Here is a 20,861-nt window from a genome sequence, read left to right on the forward strand (position 1 = left end):
CGCCCATTCCAGATACAGGCTCCACACCCACTCCCAGCTCCACACCTACACCAGGTCCTGGCTCCCAGCCCTGCCGAGTTTTCACCATGCCCCCGACCTCCCCTCTCCCGGCGTCCCCAACAGTACTTTTCCACTGACACTCTCATTCGTTTGGCTGAACTGGTCCTCACCCTTAACAATTTCTCCTTTGAATCCCCCCACTTCCTCCTGACCAAAGCGGTAGCCACGAGAACCCGAATGGGCCCCAGCTGTGCCTGTCTTTGCTCACTACATAGAGCAGTCCATCTTTCGTAGTTACACTGGCACCACTCCCCACCTCTTCCTCCACTACACTGATGACTGCATTGGCGCCATCTTGTGCTCCCGCGTGGAGGTTGAGCAATTCATCAACTTCACCAACACCTTCCACCCCGACCTTAAATTCACCTGGACCATCTCAGACACCTCCCTCCCCTTCCTGGACCTCTCCATCTCCATTAATGACGATTGACTTGACACTGACATTTTTTTACAAACCCACAGACTCCCACAACCACCTGGATAACACCTCTTCCCACCCTACCTCCTGCAAAAATGCCATCCCATATTACCAATTCCTCCACCTCTGCCGTATCTGCTCCCAGGAAGATCAGCTCCACCACAGAACACACCTCCTTCTTTAGAGACCGCAATTGCCCTTCCCACATGATTAAAGATGCCCTGCAACGCATCTCGTCCACATCCCGCCCTTCCGCCCTCAAACCACACCCCTCCAACCGTAACAAGGACAGTTTTCCCCCCCTGTACACACCTTCCACCCCACCAACCTTCGCATAAGCCACATCATCCGAAGACACTTCCGTCACTTCCAAACGGAACCCACCACCAGGGATATATTTCCCTCCCCACCCATTTCCACTTTCTGCAAAGACTGTTCCCTCCATGACTACCTGGTCAGGTCACACCACCCAACAACCCACCCATCCTTTCCAGGTACCTTCCCCTGCCACCACCGGAATTGCAAAACATGCGCCCACACCTCCTCCCTCGCTTCCATCCAAGGCCCCAAAGGAGCCTTCCACACCTGCTCATCCACCAATATCATTTGTTGTATCCATTGCTCCCGATGCGGTCTCCTGTACATTGGGAGACTGGACACCTCCTAGCAGAGTGCTTTAGGGAACATCTCCGGGACACCCGCACCAATCAATCCCACCGCCCTGTGGCCCAACACTTCAACTCCCTCTCCCACTCTGCCGAGGACATGCAGGTCCTGGTTCTCCTCCACACCTGGAGGAAGAACGCCTCATCTTCCGTCTCAGAACATTTCAACCCCACGGCATCAATATGGATTTCATCAGTTTCCTCATTTCCCCTTCCCTCACCTCACCCCAGCTCCACCCTTCCAGCTCAGCACCGCCCTCATGACCTACCCAACCTGCCTATCTTCCTTTCCATCTATCCACTCCACCCTCCTCTCTGACCTACCACCTTCATCCCCACCCCCATTCACCCATTGTACTCTATGCTACTTTCTCCCCAAACCTCCTCTCATTTATCTCTCCACTCTGCAGACACCCTGCTCTTTTCCTGATGAAGGGCTTTTGCCTGAAATGTCGATTTTTTTTCCTGCTCCTCGGATGCTGCCTGACCTGCTGTTCTTTTCCAGCACCACTCTAATCTAGACCCGCCATAATACTAGAATCCTGACGGTGTGGAAACAGGCCATTTGGCCCAACAGGTCCACACTGACGCATTCCCCTATTCTATTACACCACATTTACCCCTGACTAATGCATCTTCTATGGGGAATGTAATAATTCTATCAGGAACAAAGAGATCTTGGAGTGCAGGTTCATAGCTCCTTGAAAATGGAATCACAGGTAGATAGGATAGTGAAGAAGGTAATTTGGTATGCTTTCTTTTATTGGTCAGAGCATTGAGTACAGGAGTTGAGAGGTCATGTTGCTGTACAGGACGTTGGTTAGGCCACTTGGAATATTGCGTGCAATTCTGGTCTCCTTCCTTTCCGAAGGATGTTGTGAAACTTAAAAGGGTTCAGAAAAGATCTACAGGGATGTTATAGAACATAGAACAGTACAGCACAGATCAGGCCCTTCAGCCCACGATGTTTTGCTGACCATTGATCCTCAAATATGCACCCTCAAATTTCTGTGACCATATGCATGTCCAGCAGACTCGTAAATGTCTCCAATGATCTTGCTTCCACAATTGCTGCTGGCAACGCATTCCATGCTCTCTCAACTCTCTGAACCCGCCTCTGACATCCCCTCTATACTTTCCTCCAACCAGCTTAAAACTATGACCCCTCGTGTTAGCCATTTCTGCCCTGGGAAATAGAGTCGATAGCCAGAAACTATCTATGCCTCTCATTGTCTTGTATACCTCAATTAGGTCCACTCTCCTCCTCCTCCTTTTCTCCAATGAAAAAGGTCCGAGCTCAGTCAACCTCTCTTCATGAGAATAAGCCCTCCAGTCCAGGCAGCATCCTGGTAAACCTCCTCTGAACCCTCCCCAAAGCATCCATATCTTTCCTATAATAGGGCGACCAAGTGCAGTCTAACCAAAGTTTTATAGAGCTGCAACAAGATCTCACGACTCTTAAACTCAATTCCCCTGTTAATGAAAGCCAAAACACCATATGCTTTCTTAGCACCCTGTCCACTTGGGTGGCCACTTTTAAGGGATCTATGTACCTGCACACCAAGATCCCTCTGTTCCTCCACACTGCCAAGAATCCTAACCTTAATCCTGTACTCAGCTTTCAAATTCAACCTTCCAAAACGCATCACCTCGCATTTATCCAAGTTGAACTCCATCTGCCACCTCTCAGCCCATCTCTGCATCCTGGGTTGGAGGATTTGAGCTATTTGGAGAGGTTGAATAGGCTAGGGCTGTTTTCCCTGGAGCATCAGTGGCTGAGGGGTGACCTTATAGAGGTTTACAAAATTATGAGGGGCATAGACAAGATAAATAGACAAGGTATTTTCCCTGGCATGGGGATCTCCAGAACTAGACGGCATAGGCTTAGGGTGAGAGGGGAAAAATATTAAAAAAGTCTTATGGAGCAACTTTTTCACACAGAGGGTGGTATGTGTAAGGAAAGTGCGAGAGGAAGTGGTGGAGGCTAGTGCAATTGCAACATTTAAAAGGCATCTGGATGCGTATTTGAATAAGTAGGTTTTAGTAGGGATATAGGCCAGATGCTGGCAGTTGGGACTAGATTGGGTTGTGATATCTGGTCGGCATGGGCCAGTTGGACCAAAGGGTCTGTTTCCGTGCTGTACATCTCTATGACTAATTCACCTGACCTGCCAGTTTGGATTGTGGAAAGAAACTGAAGCACTCAGAGGAAAACCACACAGTTAGGGAAGATGTATAAACTCCACACAGACAGTCTCCTGAGGAGGGAATTGAACCCAGGTGTCTGGCACTGTGAGGCAGCAGTGGTATCCAATGAGCCACTGTGCCACCCAAATTAAACTAGTCCCACCTACCTGCTCCTGTCCTGAATCCCTCCAAATCTTTTCTATACAAGTATCTTTCCAAATGTCTTGTAAACATAATTGTGTCCGCATCCACCACTTTCTCAGAATGTTCATTCCACATGTGAATGACCCTCTGTGTTTGGATGTACAGGAAAATCTCTGCTGGATATGGAAAGAACTTTTGGGGACTTGGATGGAGGTATGGGTGGAGGTTTTACTACCTCCTGCAGTGGCAAGGGAAAGTGCTGGGTGTGGAGGGTGGGTTAGTGGAAGGAATGGGCTTAACAAGGGAGTCATGGAGGGAAATATATCCTTGGTGGTGGGGTCTGACTGTAGGTGACTGAAATAGCAGTTGTACAGGGCAACTCCCGTATCTGCTGGTCCTGTTATCGCGGTTTCAGTCACCCGCAGTTTACCACAGCCCAAACATATTACATGGAACATTCCAAAACCAGGGGTGCCGGAAAGGTAAATTTCCCATTTAAATGAATGGGTTTGCTACGATCCGTGGGTTCATGCTTCCGCGGTACGTTTTGGAAAGAATCCCTCACAAATACAGGAGGGCTTGTCTCCAGATTGAATTATCTCTGTGTTGGTATGTCTTGGACTGAAGTATTCCCAGCAAACCTTGCTTTTTGGCAGATTTCTGTGCCTCGTTTATTTCGGTTGCCTTGCCTGTATATTACTTGCTTTATGATTGTTGTTAGTGGTTACATTTTAATCATTTTATTTTACTTGAGCAGTCAGAGGCTGCTACATCGCTCCTCCTTGAAAAGAGCATTAGCAGATGTCATTTGTTTTCTAAAGGTACAAAGCTGATTTGGGCTTGTCATGAGAGAGAAGTGTTTATGAGGTAAAGGTGATCTGTAACATAAGCCATTGTAGATGTGAATCAGGTACTTAAATGAGCATGTAAAATAAGTGTGGCACATCACAGCTACACATACTAATTTTACATGGTTACATGTAACAGTAAGTCATTGCGATACTTCACATTATTGTAATACAGTATTCATAAAATATCACTCTATACTGTACATAATTTAGAATTTTAAAAAAACTAACATAATAGGAAGGATAAAAAAAATCAAGGGAGTTTCTTGTATCCTAGGATCTCCTAACTTTTGGCATATACATTATTTAGATTACTTAGATTAGATTACTTACAGTGCGGAAACAAGCCCTTTGGCCCAACAAGTTCACACCAACCCGCTGAAACGCAACCCACCCAGACCCATTCCCCTACATTTACCCCTTCACCGAACACTACGGGCAATTTAGCATGGCCAATTCACCTAACCTGCACATTTTTGGATTGTGGGAGGAAACCGGAGCACCCGGAGGAAACCCACGCAGACACGGGAGAATGTGCAAACTCCACACAGAGAATTGCCTGAGGCAGGAATTGAACCCGGGTCTCTGGCGCTGTGAGGCTGCAGTGCTACCACTGCCCATGGTGATTGTGTCAACCTTATGGAATACCTAGTTATTTGTCTTTATGTTTTTAAATATCAAATACATTGAAGTAACTGTAATTATAATGACAGCCAGATAGGAGAGGAGATGGATCTGAATATCATCTGCATTCATTGATGAATAATTTGAAGACGGTTGTGCCGAGGACTGTACTTTGAGGAACCCTGCAGAGATGCCCTTCAACAACCACAATTTTTTGTGTCAGGGATGACTCCAACAGTGGACAGTTTGTCCCCAATTCCCATTGACTCTGGTTTTGCTAAGGCCCCTTGATGCCATGCTCAATCAGTGCAGCCTTGGTGTCAAGGGCTGTCACTCTTCCCTCACCTCCAGAACTCAGCTTTTGTCTATGCTTGAACCAAGGGTGTAACGAGGTAAGAAGCTGAGTGGCCCTGGCAGAGCCCAAACTGAACATCTCTGAGTGAGTGCTGCTTGATAGCACTGTTGATGATATCTTCCACCACGTTACTGATGATCTAGAGTAGATTAGTGGGATGATAATTGGTAGGATTGATTTGTCTTGTTTTTTGTGTACAGGGCATATCTGTGCATCTTTCCACATTGTCATGTGAATGCCAGTATTGTAGCTGAAGTGGAACAAGTTGCCTTGGGGTGCGGTACGTTCTAGAGTATAAGATTTCAGCACTATTGCTAGAATGTTGTCAGAGCCCACAATCTTTGCAGTCTCCACTGCCTCCAAGCATTTCTTGATATCACGTAAATGAAGACTGGGATCTGTGATGCTGGGGATCTTTGGAGGAGGCCAAGATGGATCATCCACCTGGCACTTCTGGCAGAAGATTGTTGCGAATGCTTCAGCATCATCTTTTGCACTGACATGCTGGGCTCCCCCATTATTGAGAATTTGGCTGTTTGTTGCACCCACCCCTCCAGTGAGTAGTATAATTGGTGACTAGCAGCAAGTCTCCTTGCCCAAGTTTGTCATAATGCCATGAGGCTTCATGGGGTCCAGCAGATGGAGATTAATTTAGATAAATGTGAGATGCTGCATTTTGGAAAGGCAAATCAGAACAGGACTTATACATTTAATGGTAAGATCCTGGGGAGTGTTGCTGAACAGAGAGACCTTGGAGTGCAGGTTCATTGTTCCTTGAAAGTAAAGTCACAGGTAGATAAGCTAATGAAGGCATTTGGTCTGCTTTCCTTTTTTGAACAGAGTATTGAGTATAGGAGTTGAGAAGACATGTTACAGTTGTACATGACATTAGTTAGGCCACCTTTAGAATATAGCTTGCAATTCTGGCCTCCTTCCTATCAGAACGATGTTGTGAAACTTGAAGGGGTTCAGGAAAAAATTACAAGAATGTTGCAAAGATTGGAGGATTTGAGCTACAGAGAGAGCTGAATAGGCTGGCCCTGTTTTCTCAGTAACATTGGAGGCTGAGGGGTGACCTTAGAGGTTTATAAAATTATGAGGGGCATGGGTAGGATAAACAGACAAGGTCTTTCCCTTGGGATGGGGAATCCAGAACTAGAGGGCATAGGTTCAGGGTGAGAGGGGAATGATACAAAAGGGACTTAAGGGGAAACTTGTTCATGCAGTGGGTGGTGCGTGTATGGAGTGAGCTGCCAGAGGAAGTGGTGGAGGCTGGTACAATTATAACATTTAAAAAGCATCTGGATGGGTATACAAGTAGGAAGGGTTAAGATGGATATAAACCAAGTTCTGGCAAATGGGACTAGATTAGGTTAGTATATCTAATTGGTATGGACGAGTTGGACTGAAGGGTCCGTTTCCGTGCTGTACATCTCTATGACTCTGACTCTTGCAGCAGTTGCCTCTTTACTGTCTGCCAGGTCAGGACAGATGATGATGGTGTAGTCTGGGATGTTTTGTGCATCATATGATTCTGAGTATGACCATGTCAGGCTGATTGACCTCCTTGCCATTCAAAAAAAATCTCTCAGCCTTGAAAATATATTCAATTTTCAAGTCTCCATTGCTCACGGAGGGAGAGAATTCTAAACTTGAACAACTCTCTCAGAGAAATTCGTCCTAATATACTACTTGCTATATCTGCATGCTGACTTTTTGTGATTAGCATACAAGACACTCGGATCTGTCTATGATGCAGGACTCCGTAGTCTCTCTCTATAAATAATGTTCTTCTTTACTGTTCTTCCAAGCAAAATAGGCCATCTTTCACTTTCCCACATTACACTTCAGCTTGCACACTCACTTAACCTATTTTTGTTCCTTTGCAGACTCTGTGACCCTCCTAACATTCAGACCTTTTTTTGCATTATCAGAAACTATGGGTACAATAAAGTTGGTTCTTTCATTCAAATTATTAACATAGATTGAACAGTTGAGGTCCCAGCGCTACAAGAATTCAAATCAATCTGTCAAATATGACTCCCTTTCATAAAGCCGTATTGACTGTTTCTAATTTTTGAAATGTTCTGCTGCTACAATGTTACTTTGGAATTCTAGTATGTGTCAATGGCAGACATTGGGCTAAATGACCTCTCATAGAGACGATAGATTTGCAATTTTCTAATCTGGGAGGACCTTTTCAGAGAATTTTGCAAGATTACTAATGCATCCACCACGTCAGCAGTCACTTCTTTTGAAAGCCTAAAATGTAGGTCGTCAGATCCAAGGGATGTGGCAGCTTAATATCCAACAGTTAACCCATTACATTTTATCTGATGATAATGAATGTTTTAATTTCCCTCTAAATCTCCACTACTCTTGAATAGCATTTTGTGTTTTTACTGTGAAGATGAAATCAAAATACTTGTTCAAATCCTCTTGTATTTCCTCATTTCCCATTAATGCCCACAAAACGAAAGACAAATGAGTAAAGTAACTGATGCTCATTGTTACTTAATGAAAACCTAACAAGATCATCGTCCTGTCTGAGCCCAAAGCACAAGGTTTCTGTGTGGAACTGAGACACATTGGCTTTTCTGGAGCTAAAACATGTACCAAATTTTAGAAATCATCTCATAAAGCCTTCATAATTATGACAAGCGGCAAAAAACATGCAAACATGAATATTTGTTTTGCCAATTATAACACTTTGATTTGTATAAAAGAGATGCAGAATACTTTCTTTAATGACATGATGTAATACAAGAACTTATGGGAACAATAAGTCATTGGAATCTTTACTTCAGTTGGTCAATAGGTTGCGAATCACCTTATAGATTTAGATTATGATTAAGACAGGGATTAGGAAAATGCACTGTACTATCCTATTGACACAAGCACAATCTTGCACAAGTGTTTCTTTAAATTCTAAACATTTAGTAAAATCCAGAAATTGAATGCTTGATGAATAGAACAATCACTTCTACCTAACAACATAATAGAAGACAAGAGAATACTAAGCTGGGAAAGTGCTGGAGAAAGCAGAATTCTTTCAATCAGTTTATTGATGATTAAATTATCCCATTAAATTAACTTGAGTGTCCATTAACATACATTTAATTCTGAAAACCAAACAGTGTAGCAGAAGAAAATTTATTTTTAGAACTGCTTTTCTGACTCTCTGACTATTCATCTGGAAGGTAAAACTCAAAGTGAAAAATTGTCATAACAAAGAAGCTAAACATTTAACATTATTAGTAATTTCATCCAGTATATTAACAAGGTGTAAATTCAAGCCAAGCTGAATATGTTGTCTGTTTATACAAATGTTGGAAGAATCAGAGTTATTTTTATCATTCATATTGATGATAAAAGGGATTTGCATCACTGTTTCAAAAGAGAGAATTCTTGTTAAAACAGTACAGACCACACCTAGAATACTCTGAACAGTTTTGATACCCTTATCTAAGGAAATATACCATGGCATTGGAGGCAGTGCAGACATTCACTACGCTTATTGCAGGTATGGAGGGGTCACAGATTGAGTACATTGAGTCTGTACTTATTGGAGATTAGAAGAAGGAGTGCGGCCTTATTTAAACAAAGTTCTTTAGCTGACTTGACACGGGAAATGTAAAAAGGTTGTTTTCCCTTGTGGGAGATTCTGGGAACAGAGGGCATAATCTCAGACTATGGGACATATATTTAAAACAGGGATGAGGAGGAATTTGTTTTGTCAAAGGGGAGTGAATTTGTGGAATTCTTTATCACAGGCTGGAAAATTAAGAGTGTTGAAGGCTGGGAAAGACAAATTTTAGTCAATAAGGGAGACAATGATTTTCGGAAAAATGCAGGTAAATGCAGTTAAGGATTATCCGTTTAGTCTTGATCGCAGTAAGTGATAAAGCAGCCATGATGGACCAAATGGCTGCTTCGATCCTAAATCTTATTGTCTGATGACCAGATGTTGAGGGTCTACGCCATCCTGTTCTTCCACTGGAAATTGTATTTCTTTCTTTATATTCTGAAGGGTTTCCCTATATAGAAATTTCACAGATTAAATCCCAAATATCAATATACACTAAACATGTCTATGTAAATAAACTGTACAAAGGAATCTATTTGCAATATATCGTGACAATAAGATGTAACGTAATATCCAGCATCATATTTTCTAAACTTGTGGGGTTACATTCTCTTTTCCTTACCAGGCATCCTCTGATATAGCATAGTGTGTTGGGACTGCATGAAAACCATTGAACATGGTTGAGGTGCTGATGGTGTATGCTCCATTGTTTCGAAAGAGCAACCAGTCTCCAATCTCCAGTTCAGGCAGCTTCCAAGTATCGGAAATATGATCCCATGCATCACAGGTGGGTCCCCAAATCCTGGTGTTATACAGCTTTTGGTCAAGGGAGTGTTTCTGTGAGAAACAAATACCAGGTCAACTTTCCTAAAAATGTAATCTGTGGGTAAGAAAAATATGGAGAGATGTAAAATGTAAGGCTGATTCACTACCACCCATTTTGCATCAGCACGCAAAGACAAGATCCTGTTTATGTTGGTCATTGCTATTTTCTTTCTCATTGCTATAAATTTATGGGTTCTCATTCCTTTGTTAATTACTGTATGAGCATGTTTAAGTTACAAAGCTAAATACAGATGGCAAAGACTGTTTCCCAGCTGAGCTCAACTTTGCACCATGTCACTTGAGAGCATTCTCCTACCTCCTGAATACTCCAGAGTTTTTTTTTAATGTCCCAAGTATCTGTTCATTATTCAGATTATCATGAATTATTTTCACATATAGAAGGTCATTAGAAAGGCATTTAGCATGCTTGTTTTGAATGCTGGGACCTTTGAGTATAGAAGGTGGGACATTACGTTGCAGTTGCACAGGATGTTGGTGGTTGGTGAAGTCTTTTCTGGAGTACTGTGTCCAGTCTGGTCACCCTGTGATAGGAAGGATATTATTAAGCTGTAGAGGGTTCAGAAGACATTTACCAGGATGCTGCTGAGAATGGAGGGCTTGAGTTATACAGATAGGCTGGGATTTCTTGCACTGGATCATAGGGAGTTGAATTATGTGAGAAAGGTTTATAAAATAATAAGGGCTACAGATAAGATGAATGGCAGGTTTCTTTCCTATATGAAGGGGGATTTCAAGATGAGGGGGATTATTTTTAAGGTGAGAGAAGAAAGATTTTAAAAAGACATGAGAGGCAATTCTTTTCCACAGAAAATGGAGCATGTGTGGAATGAACTTCCAGAGGAAGTGGTATATGCAGGTATAATACAGCGTTTAGAAGTCTTTCAGGTAAGAACGTGAAAAGAAATGTTTGGAGGGATATGGGCCAAGCACAGACTGGTGGGAGTAGTTTAGTTTGGGAATATCGGGAGCATGAACTAGTTGGACTGAAAGGTCTGCTTCCCTGCTGTATGATTCTGTGACTCTATCATTGCATACTAGGTTCTTGCCCGTAAGTATTTTATGCCCAGGTTCCTTTGTCCACTGTTGTTGAATGCGATAAGCTCAAGAGGCAGGAATAGGCCATTCTGCCCATTGAATCCATTGCATCATTCAGCATGCTTGTGGCTGATCTGATGATCCTCAACTCTACTTTCCTTTCTTACGCCCGTAACTTTTGATTTCCTTTCTGATCAAAAATCTGTCTGGATCAGACTTGAATAGATACTTAATAATCTAATCTTGACCTGCATGGTAAAACTTTCCATAGCTTCACCATCCTCTGACAGAAAAAAGATTCTTCCTCATTTTTGTCTGAAATGAGGATTTCTTACTCTGAGATTTCACCTTCTGGTCCTAGACTCTCCCACAAGGAGAAAGAACCTCTTCATGTTTACCCTGCCAATCTGATATGCTCTGATAAAGTCTCCCCTTATTTATCAAAATTGCCAAGTGTGGGTTTCAAAAATGATGTATTGGCAAAATAGCCCTCACCCTGATGCATTGTCCTCCATGCCTTGACAGTATTGATGACTATTGGGCTATGGCAATATTCTTTAACTATTCTCATTTTATCTAAGAACAGCAGGCTAATAAGGGGGCATCTTGCCTGAGATGTTTCGATGTCCAGCCAAAGTGAGTGAGGGTCCCCCCGTGTCCAATCATTCAAGTAAGATAGCAATGAGCTTAATGGATATTGATATTTGAGAGGCCCACTCCTCCCAGTCTGTAAAGTAACAGCAATTTAGTCAATTTAATTAGGGGCCGCTTGCGATATCAGATAAAAGAATTAAAACAGCTGTTCCGTCTTAAATATTTGCTTAGTAAAAAGCAGAGGAAGTATTCACATAGGAAACAACAGGCGAGGCAGAATGTTCAGTTTAATGATGGCTATCCAAGAGATTGGAAGTACCTCCCATTTATGAAGGTCCTGCTTGATTTTGTCGAATAAATGTGCAAAATTGGCTTTAAATAGCTGATCAAAAACGGAAGTAATAAATATACATATATAAAGAAAGCCTTCCTGCGACCCTTTAAGAGGAACCAAGATCCGTCTTCAGGATCAGACACTCTCGGGAGACCGAGGGCATGGCCTCTGACTTCGCAAAATTGATCTTACAACCCAAGAAGCCACCAAATAAATTGATACATTGTATCATGTTTGGTACCAAGACTGTGGGTTTGACATGAAGACAAGAACATCATCCATATACAGTGCAATCTTATGTGACTTCATTCCCACTTCTGGAATGGTTATATTGGGATCTCTGAGTATTGCCTCTGCCAGTGATTCGATCACCAATGTGAAAAGCAATGGTGACAAGGGACAGCCCTGTCAACTGCCCTTACAAATATTAAAATTGCTTGACCGTACACCATTGGTGAGGACTGCGACAAGAGGATCACAATACAAAACCTCTAACTACCTAATGAAGGTCTCTCCCAGGCCAAACTACTTCAATGTATGAAAAAGATATGGCCACTTGACCCTGTCAAATGCCTTTTCAGCATCTAAGGAGATCACCAATCCCTGTACTGATTGCTGTTGACATACGTGAATCATGTTAAGTAATCTCCTGACATTATCCATTGATGTGCGATCCTTTATGAACCCTGTCTGGGTCCTCTTTAATGATGGTGGGCAGTACAGTTTCTAACCTTAATGCCAGAGTCTGGGATAGAAGTTTGAAGTCAACATTCAGGAGTGAAATGGATCTTTAGGAAGCACAGTCCTTCAGGGCCTTCCCTTGTTTAAGAATGAGAGAGATGTTTGCCGCTCTTAGAAATGGTGGGAGGCGGCCACGACTATGTGAGTCGTTAAGCATGCTAAACATTGACCCTGACAATATACTTGTAAATTCCTTATAGAACTCATTGGGGAGACTGTCAGGACCCGGCGTCTTCCCATTCTGGAGCTGCCTAACAGCCTCCTGCATCTCTTCCTCTGACAATGGGGCATTGAGGAGAGACTCTTGTTCAGGGCTCACTCCCGGAATGTCTAAATTTTTGAAAAAAGACTCCATCCTAACCCGCCCACTCTCTCAGCTTTCAGATTGGTATAAGTAAGAGTAAACATTCCAGAATGCTGGATTAATCCTTTTAGAATCGAAAGTCAAATTTTCAGTGTCGTTTCTGATTGATTGAGGTAATGGCTTGAGGGAGCCATTATGCTAGATACTTGCCCAACTTACCCCCATGCTCAAACAGCCTTTGCAAATGTAAGCTCCCGCTTGACTGTCTGTGAGAATATGGAGTTCAGTGTAGCCCGAAGCGCCGTGATTCTCTGCAGTTTAACCACCGGAGCGCCTGTCAAAATATGCCTCTTCAGCTACTTTCAGACACGTCTCGAGCAAGTGTTGCTGTTTGCCCATCTGTCGCATCTTACTAGCTGAATAGGAAATAACCATCCACCTAGCAACGGCAAAGAATGGTTGGGCTGCTAGCTGAGCCTGAATGAACATCTAAAAAAGTCCTGAACACAGTAGAAAATAAGGATAGCAAATTTATTGAATTGAGGACGAAGAGGTCCAGTTGTCAGTGCCTCCAGCCTACCACCATATCTTTACTCCTATCCACTAAATACACTGGGGTGTGATTGGAAATAGTGATATTGCCAATTGTACATGACGCCACCAAGTCCAGATGTGCTGCGAGGGTCAGATAAAGATCAATCCTGGTTTGGCATTTATGTGGGTTCGTAAGGAATGTAAAATCCCTGCCAGTACGGTGAAGGGGTATACAAATATCTATCAACCCCAATTCAGCACATGAATCCCTGAACTTTTTCGATCGCAAAGAAGATACCAGTGGGCCTTTGGGCAATCTGTCTACCATAAGTTCTATGAGACAATTGAAACCCCCTCCTATGATGATATGTTGAGTTGCAAGGTTGACTAGTCTAGAAAGTGTGTATGTCAAGAATTTAAGGGGATGGGCCGGGGGACAATAAACATTTAAGATCCTGTATTCTTCGCATGTGTCAAAGTTTTAGGGATTACAAATCTCCCATGTGTGCCTTTAGTGTACGCTAATAACTTAAATGGGAGTTTCATATTAACTAAAATGGCCACCCATCTACTCGTATTGAAAGATGAGAAATTAACCTGGTCATACCCATTTTGTTGCAGCTTCAAATGTTCTGTATCATCCAAGTGTGCTTCTTGTAATAAGGCAACATCCGCTTTCTCCCTTTTAAGGCTGAAAAGTACCTTCTTCTACTTGACAGGCAAATGACTCTACTTAATATTCCAGGTGTACCACTTAAACACATCCATGGCTATAACCTTCCAATGCACCATCTAGACTCCAGTGAGGAAGAACCCGAACTGCAGTTTGCTGAGCTTTAATGCCAAAGAATCCACAGAACCCCAAAACTACACAGACTAAAATAATCGACAAAACTTACAAAAATTACGTACAGCAAAAACAGAAAAACAAAATATTGCCAAAGACACTGATTTGAGGAAGTTACCCCCCATTTAAAAGGGGTATTTACATATCCTACAATCCTACTAACCATCCCAACTGCCCTCTCAACTTCTACCAGATAGGGTCATGCCACATAAACCAACCACCCAGTAGAGACAAAAAAAATCCAAGAGCAAGGTTAGTACTATAAATAAGTAAACTAAAAATAAATATGTCACCAATCCCTTAACATAACCTAGAAATTAAAAATAAATACTCTATCTGCCCTGGACATCATTTCACGCAACTTATTACCAGACAGGAGACTCCACCAACTCCTTGTTTTAAAAAAAAGCAAACCCAAACAGCTCTGTCCTCTACGCCTATTCAGCTGTTTGACTTAAGTCAATGTGTCCACAAAGTTCTTCGCTTTCTCTAGTGAGTTGAAGAAATGTATGGATCCATTATGATTGATCCGAGGCACTGCTGAATATTTTAAAGAATACTGGATACCAAGCTCTCTCAATCTCCTCTTGATGCCAACCTAGGACTTCCTTTTCCAGACCACTGATGCTGAGAAGTCCTGAAGAAACATGACCCTGGAGCCGCCACATACCAATGCCCTCTGATCCCTCCCCTGCTTGTCTTTATCATGATTGAACCTTACCAAGACAGAGCGTGGGCACTGATCCACATCTGGTTTTCGTGCTGCAGTCTGGTGGGCTCTTTCAATTGTTATCCTTCCCTTTTCAACCTCCAACCCAAGGAATTCCAAGAACCACTTCTTGAAGAGCTCTGCCGGCTGCTCACATTCCGTCCCCTCCAGTATGCCAAAAACGCACAGGTTCTTTCTTCTGCCTGTTTTTGAGATCGTCTACCAGATCCAACAGACCATGGACCTGTGTTTCCAGGGCTTCAATCCAGCTGTTTGAGGAGTCAGTCTCTGGCTGTATCCCTGCAGCCTGGCGCTCAAATTCATCGCTCCTTTTTCCCAAGTCTTGCAGCATAGCAGATACAGGAGCCAGCTTCTCCTCAATTTTTTCCTGGATCTGCTTCCTCAGGACCTCGTGAGATTTAGCTAGCTTCTCAACCAGGGTCTAGTGAGTAAGCAGGCCCGCTACTTCAGAGGGCTGGACCATGGCCCTGGCCCAAGGCAAGCTTCTCCATTTCTTTGGCAATTTCCAGCTGCAAGATCATAGGTAAGTAGATTTTTTTTCAGGTTTCTAGCTCCTCTCCTGTGATTTTACTCACAGTTGTTTGGGATGGGTTCTGGCTCTGTCATGTCAATGTTGCAGGATGCCACCATCTTGGATCCCCATGGTCACATTATTTACTCCTTCTGTGACATATGTGTCAGCTGATAAAGCTTTCCTTCCTTCTTAAGAAGGAATATTCCCTACTTCGAATATTCCCTAATGTCAAAGAGTGCATTTTCTGGCAACCAATTAATTAAGTAATTTCAATTAATCTTCAATAGTTTTAGGGTTAGGGCTAACCTCTACCCTTACTCCTATTGTCACAGCTTTTAAATTGCTCTCTGAAAAATATTCCAAAATATCAGGGAAGCATCTACAATACAATATTTTTGTTTGTTATTTCTATGGTCCTATATGTGATCCAGCACAACCTCAGGTCTATTTCTGTACTGGACCAGCTCATCTTCACCATCCATATCCTTGTTCGCTTGACTATTTCAATACTGTCTTAGCTGGTTACTTCTATACTCTGTAAATGTGAGCTGTTTCAACATTCGACCTCCTGTTCACCACTGGGCCTACATTGTACCGAGGACAGGAATATTTTGATTTTAAAATCTTCATCGTTGTTTTCAAATTCTTCAATGGCCCCATTCTTCTTCATTTCTGTAACCATCCAGCTTTACATCCCTCACTGATCACTGAGCTCCTCTGATTCTGGCTTCCTTTTTTGTGTCTTTTTCTTACATAAGTCTGATTTTAATTCTTCCAATATTCTCAGCTGGAACTTCAGCTGCCTTGGACTTAAGCTTTCAAAGTCCCTCAAAAAACAGTGCAAATTTCCCAATCTCTATTTTAATCTCTTTTAAGAAGCTTCTAATAACCTAAGTCTTTGAACATGTTTTTGTTCACTTCTTGTTGGTGCTAAATTAGTAGAAATAATTGATCTTTAGTAGGCTGTAACAATTTACAACGATACATTATCCTTATACAATACTTATAAAAGTTTTTTCTAAAATTCTTACTTCATAGAAGGTTGGCTTCAATAGTTCACGATATTTTGCAAAGTTATTGAAAGAACCATATACTCCGTCATTTAAATAATACATCATGGTCTTCTCATTTCCGGCCTCCTCATCTAAGGAAAAAAGACTTATTGTAAGACTCACAAATAGATTTCTAAATTGCCATTGTGATGGTCAAAAAGGATTATGAAGGTAAAGAAGAAAGTTGTTCTTTGTTGACATTTGTGCAACCTTGTCTCCCACAATCAGGAAAGATGATTGGTAGAACAGGTGCCTGATTTTTATTTTAGTTTCTAATGTTTTCCATTTCTGGAAGGAATTGTCTGCTTGAGTGCTGCCAAGATACAGCATTACTTCTCAGTTGTCATTGTTTACATGGGCTGCATGTGTCCAAATTACTGGATTGTGAACTAGAAAGATTTAATGATAGTAACACATAAGTGGAAAAGGACTATTGGTTCATTTTGATGTTGCACTAAACAAACAGCGTATACTCTTACCCTCAGCTGACACATCTTTTTATGCAAATTACAATAGGCTACATTCATCTACTATGTAGAGTTTGATAGGGTAGGAGAAACAATTTTCATTGTTAGTTTGACAAAAGAATTGAATAAATTCTTGAAAAGAAAAGAATTGTAGGGTTATGAAGAAAAAGAACAGTGGGGAATGAAACTAATTAAAATGCCAGCACAGACGCAGTGGACTGAATGGCCTCCTTCTTTGCCATATAATTTTATGCTGGATGCATCAGATGCTAGTCTGATCCTGTCTGTTTCAGAAAACACATTCAAAATAAGTTACTGAACAACAATGAAGGAGTGAGAGCCTGACGAATTTTAAAATCAGATTGCAATCCCTTGCTACTGATTTCCACTATGACAAGGCACTGTCAATACTTCTGAATCCAGCCTCTTCAGAAATGTGGAGCAGACCAAATACCAGCATCCTCCTTCGTCAAGGAAACCAAGCCTGCTCCCTTATGGCACTAGATGGCATATTCTGGTATTGGTTCAATCATCAGCATATTCAAATATTTTCAAAGAATTTCAGCAGCTTTCCACTGTGTTAGTGAATGAATGTGAATTGGTGAGATGGCATGATGGTGGAATGGCATGTTGGCAGCTGGATGGGTTGGTGAAGTGTTTGGCGGTATTGGGTAGAGTGGCAGAGAGTGAGGTTGAGTTGAGGAAGATGGGATGAGACATATGGTCAACATGAGGATTTGGAGGAGGGCATATAAGATTGGAACGTCAAGACAACAGGGGTTTGAGGAAGTTGGAAGGTCAGAGGGAGCAGTTGGACCGTCAGAGGTCAATTTTCAGCAAACAGGTGTCGGGCTCAGGAATGCAGCTTATCGTAAATATGATTCTTTTCTTCTTATATTGATGACCACCCAATTCTTTATTCATGCAAAAGTGACTGTGACAGTGGCGGCCGAGGTGGCTGGTGAGCTCTGAGCGGGTCTGTGGCAGCAGTGTCAAGGAAGGATCTGGCAGAGGAGCAAGCACACAGCCAAACATCAGCTGCATTAATTGAGGCAACATCGGCCCAGTGGCAAAAGATGGTGCCTGTGGAGCAGTGCACTGGCGTCACTGGCAAAGCAGTGGCAGAAGGATTACGGGCTCTCTTTTAAGTGTATCACTTTTTTTGTTATTCTTAAACTATTTTAAATGGCACTGGATTATGGTGACAATGGAAACTTTTCACTTGAATTTTACAGTGAAAAATATAGTAAAATAATGAGACAATAAAATCCATCTGTTTATCCCTTTTATTATGAGCAAGAACAGCTAATCTTTGCATTCCTTTATATTCACTTTGGTAGGTGCTTCCATTTAAAAAAACAGAATCTTCCTTTTACAAAGCTATGTTGATGCTTCATGTTGATCATGTTATGAGTTTCTGTCAGTTGCTATAATCTCCTTTAATAATGGAATTCAGCAATTCCCCAAGGGATGTTAGGCAATGGCTACCTACTTCCTTGAACAGAGATGTGACATGAAATATGTCCCAATCTGGTGGCATCCTTCCAGAACATAAGGAATTTTGATTAAACCTAAGATTAAAATCCATTCATTCACTACCTCAGCTGAGATTTTACAGTCGTCCTAGAAAGCAGGGCACCCAGTCCTGGGGACTTTTCAGTCGACTTGTTGTTTTCTGAGCATCTGTTCTCTCTTGTAGATTGCTCCCTCCCATTCAAGCTTCATTTTCAAATATCTTTGAGAAGTCGTCTTCAGTGAAGACAACTATATAATTACAGCTCCACCATTTCCCTACTTCCCATTATCAATTGACGTGTTGCATTCCAGAAGTGAGGCAAGGCTGACAACTCTTGACATCAAGAGTGCATTCCCCTGAGTGTGGTATGAGGGGGCCCAAACAAAACTGTAATCAATGGGAATCTGGGAGGGGGCGAGATTTATTGCTCTAGTTGCTCTTGAGAAGGTGGTGATAGACTATCTTCTTGAACCACTGCAGTCCACGTGTCAAGATATAACAACAATGCTATTAGAGAGGGTATTTCAGGATTCTGATTCAGCAACATTGAAGGAATTGTGATATATTGCCAACGTTAATGGTGAGTGCCTTAGAGAAGAATTTGCAGGTGGTGTTCCTATGTATTTCGTACCTCTTCCTTCTAGATAGAAGTGGTTTTGGGTTTGGAAAGTGCTGACTAAGGAGCTTTAGTGAATCTCTGCAGTGCATCTTGTAGATGGGTGTACACTGTGCCACTGAGCATCAGTGGTGGAGAAAGTGGATGTTTGTGGATGTGATGCCAATCAAGCGGGATGTTTTGTCCTGAATAGTGTCATGCTTCTTCAGTGTTGTTTGAGCTGCACTCATGTAAGAAAGTGGGGTGAGTTCCATTGTACTCTTGTGGATGGTGGACAAGCCTTCGGGAGTCAGGAGATGAGTTATTTGTACATAGGAATCCTAACCCTTGATCTGCTCTTTTCCCTATTGTATTTAGTTTACTTCGTGGTGAAAGGTCAGTGGACTCAAATTGTTAACTGTGATTTCTCCCACTGATGCTACCAAACCTACTGAGTGTTTCCAGCAATTTCTGTGTTTGTTTCTAAATATCAGGTAAGCAAGATCTCTCCCAAACCCCTCTAACTCCGAGATGGAGACATTTGCACAGATCCTGGCATTTTGGCTTAGTGGTTAACACTGCTGCCTCAGAGCGCCAGGGACCTGGTTTTGATTCCAGCCTCAGCAGTCTGTGCAGACACCACATGTTCTCCCCGTGTCTGCGTGGGATTCTTCTGGGTGCTCTGGTTTCCTCCCTGATCCAAAAATGTGCAGGTTAGGTGAATCGGCCATGCTAAATTGTCCAGGTGTTCAGGGATGTGTAGGTTAGGTGCATTAGTCAGAGATAAATATAGGATAATAGGGGAGGGTCTCAGTGGGTTACTGTTTGGAGGGTCGGTGTGAACTTGTTGGGCCAAAGGGCCTGTTTCAACACTAGGGATTCAATGATCCGTAAATTTTCATCTTTTGATGCAGATGGAAATTACCATTGGAGCTGGCGTGAGAATTTTCAATTATTTTTCTAGCGATGATATTTACAACCAGTGTGAAAGATGAGGTCACATAATAACGGCCTGGTTCAGCGATTATCTGTACTTCAGTTTTGTCAGGAAAATAAATGTCCAATGCAGGATTGATCTCAGCTGCTACCTAAAACGAGGAAAATAATGAGAGATTATGGTCAGATATTCATATTTTTGGATCATTGGAATCTCTTTTGAGGTACAAGTGACCTGTACAAGAAGGACGGATTGCACCTAAATTGGAAGGGGACTAATATGCTGGCAGGGAAATTTGCTAGAACTGCTTGGGAGGATTTAAACTAGTAACAGAGGGGGGGGGGGGGGGGGGGGGGGAGATAGTGAGGAAAGAGATCGATCTGAGACGGGTACAGCTGAGAACAGAAGTGAGTCAAACAATCGGGGCAGGCAGGGACAAGGTAGGAATAATAAATTAAACTGCATTTATTTCAAAGCAAGGGGCCTAACAGGGAAGGCATGGTTAGGAACTCAGGGCATGGTTAGGAACATGGGACTGGGATATCATAGCAATTAAGGAAACGGCTCAGGGATGAGCAGGACTGGCAGCTGAATGTTCCAGGATACAAATGCTACAGGAAGGATAGAAAGGGAGGCAAAAGAGAAAGGGGAGTGGCATTTTTGATTAGGGATAGCATTACAGCTATGCTAAGGGAGGATATTCCTGGAAATACATCCAGAGAAGTGATTTGGGTGGAACTGGGAAATAAGAAAGGGATGATCATCTTATTGGGATTGTACTGTAGACCCCCTAATAGTCAGAGGGAAATTGAGAAACAAATTTGTAAGGAGATCTCAGCAATCTGTAAGAATAATAAGGTAGTTATGGTAGGGGATTTTAACTTCCCAAACATCAACTGGGACTGCCATAGTGTTAAAGGTTTAGATG

The 20,861-nt window shown here is 42.4% G+C and overlaps 1 protein-coding gene across 3 annotated transcripts in view; it reads right to left on the bottom strand.

The window, feature by feature from the left end:
* Positions 1-8,488: 8,488 nt before the first annotated feature.
* LOC132815632 (ornithine decarboxylase-like) overlaps positions 8,489-20,861 on the bottom strand; it is a 67,397-nt gene continuing 55,024 nt past the window's right edge. For 2 of the 3 annotated variants that reach the window (XM_060824588.1, XM_060824587.1), the window contains exons 9-12: positions 19,922-20,084; positions 16,398-16,510; positions 9,510-9,724; positions 8,489-9,338 (exon numbers count right to left, since the gene is read on the bottom strand). In XM_060824588.1, the coding sequence (XP_060680571.1) occupies positions 9,248-9,338; positions 9,510-9,724; positions 16,398-16,510; positions 19,922-20,084 (582 nt within the window). In that variant the 3' untranslated portion in view covers positions 8,489-9,247. Of the gene's footprint in view, positions 9,339-9,509; positions 9,768-16,397; positions 16,511-19,921; positions 20,085-20,861 lie in introns of those variants that run through there. The other variant, XM_060824589.1, reaches the window with a different exon arrangement.

The sequence above is a fragment of the Hemiscyllium ocellatum genome, chromosome 5, assembly GCF_020745735.1.
Source record: "Hemiscyllium ocellatum isolate sHemOce1 chromosome 5, sHemOce1.pat.X.cur, whole genome shotgun sequence".
NCBI lineage: Eukaryota > Metazoa > Chordata > Chondrichthyes > Orectolobiformes > Hemiscylliidae > Hemiscyllium > Hemiscyllium ocellatum.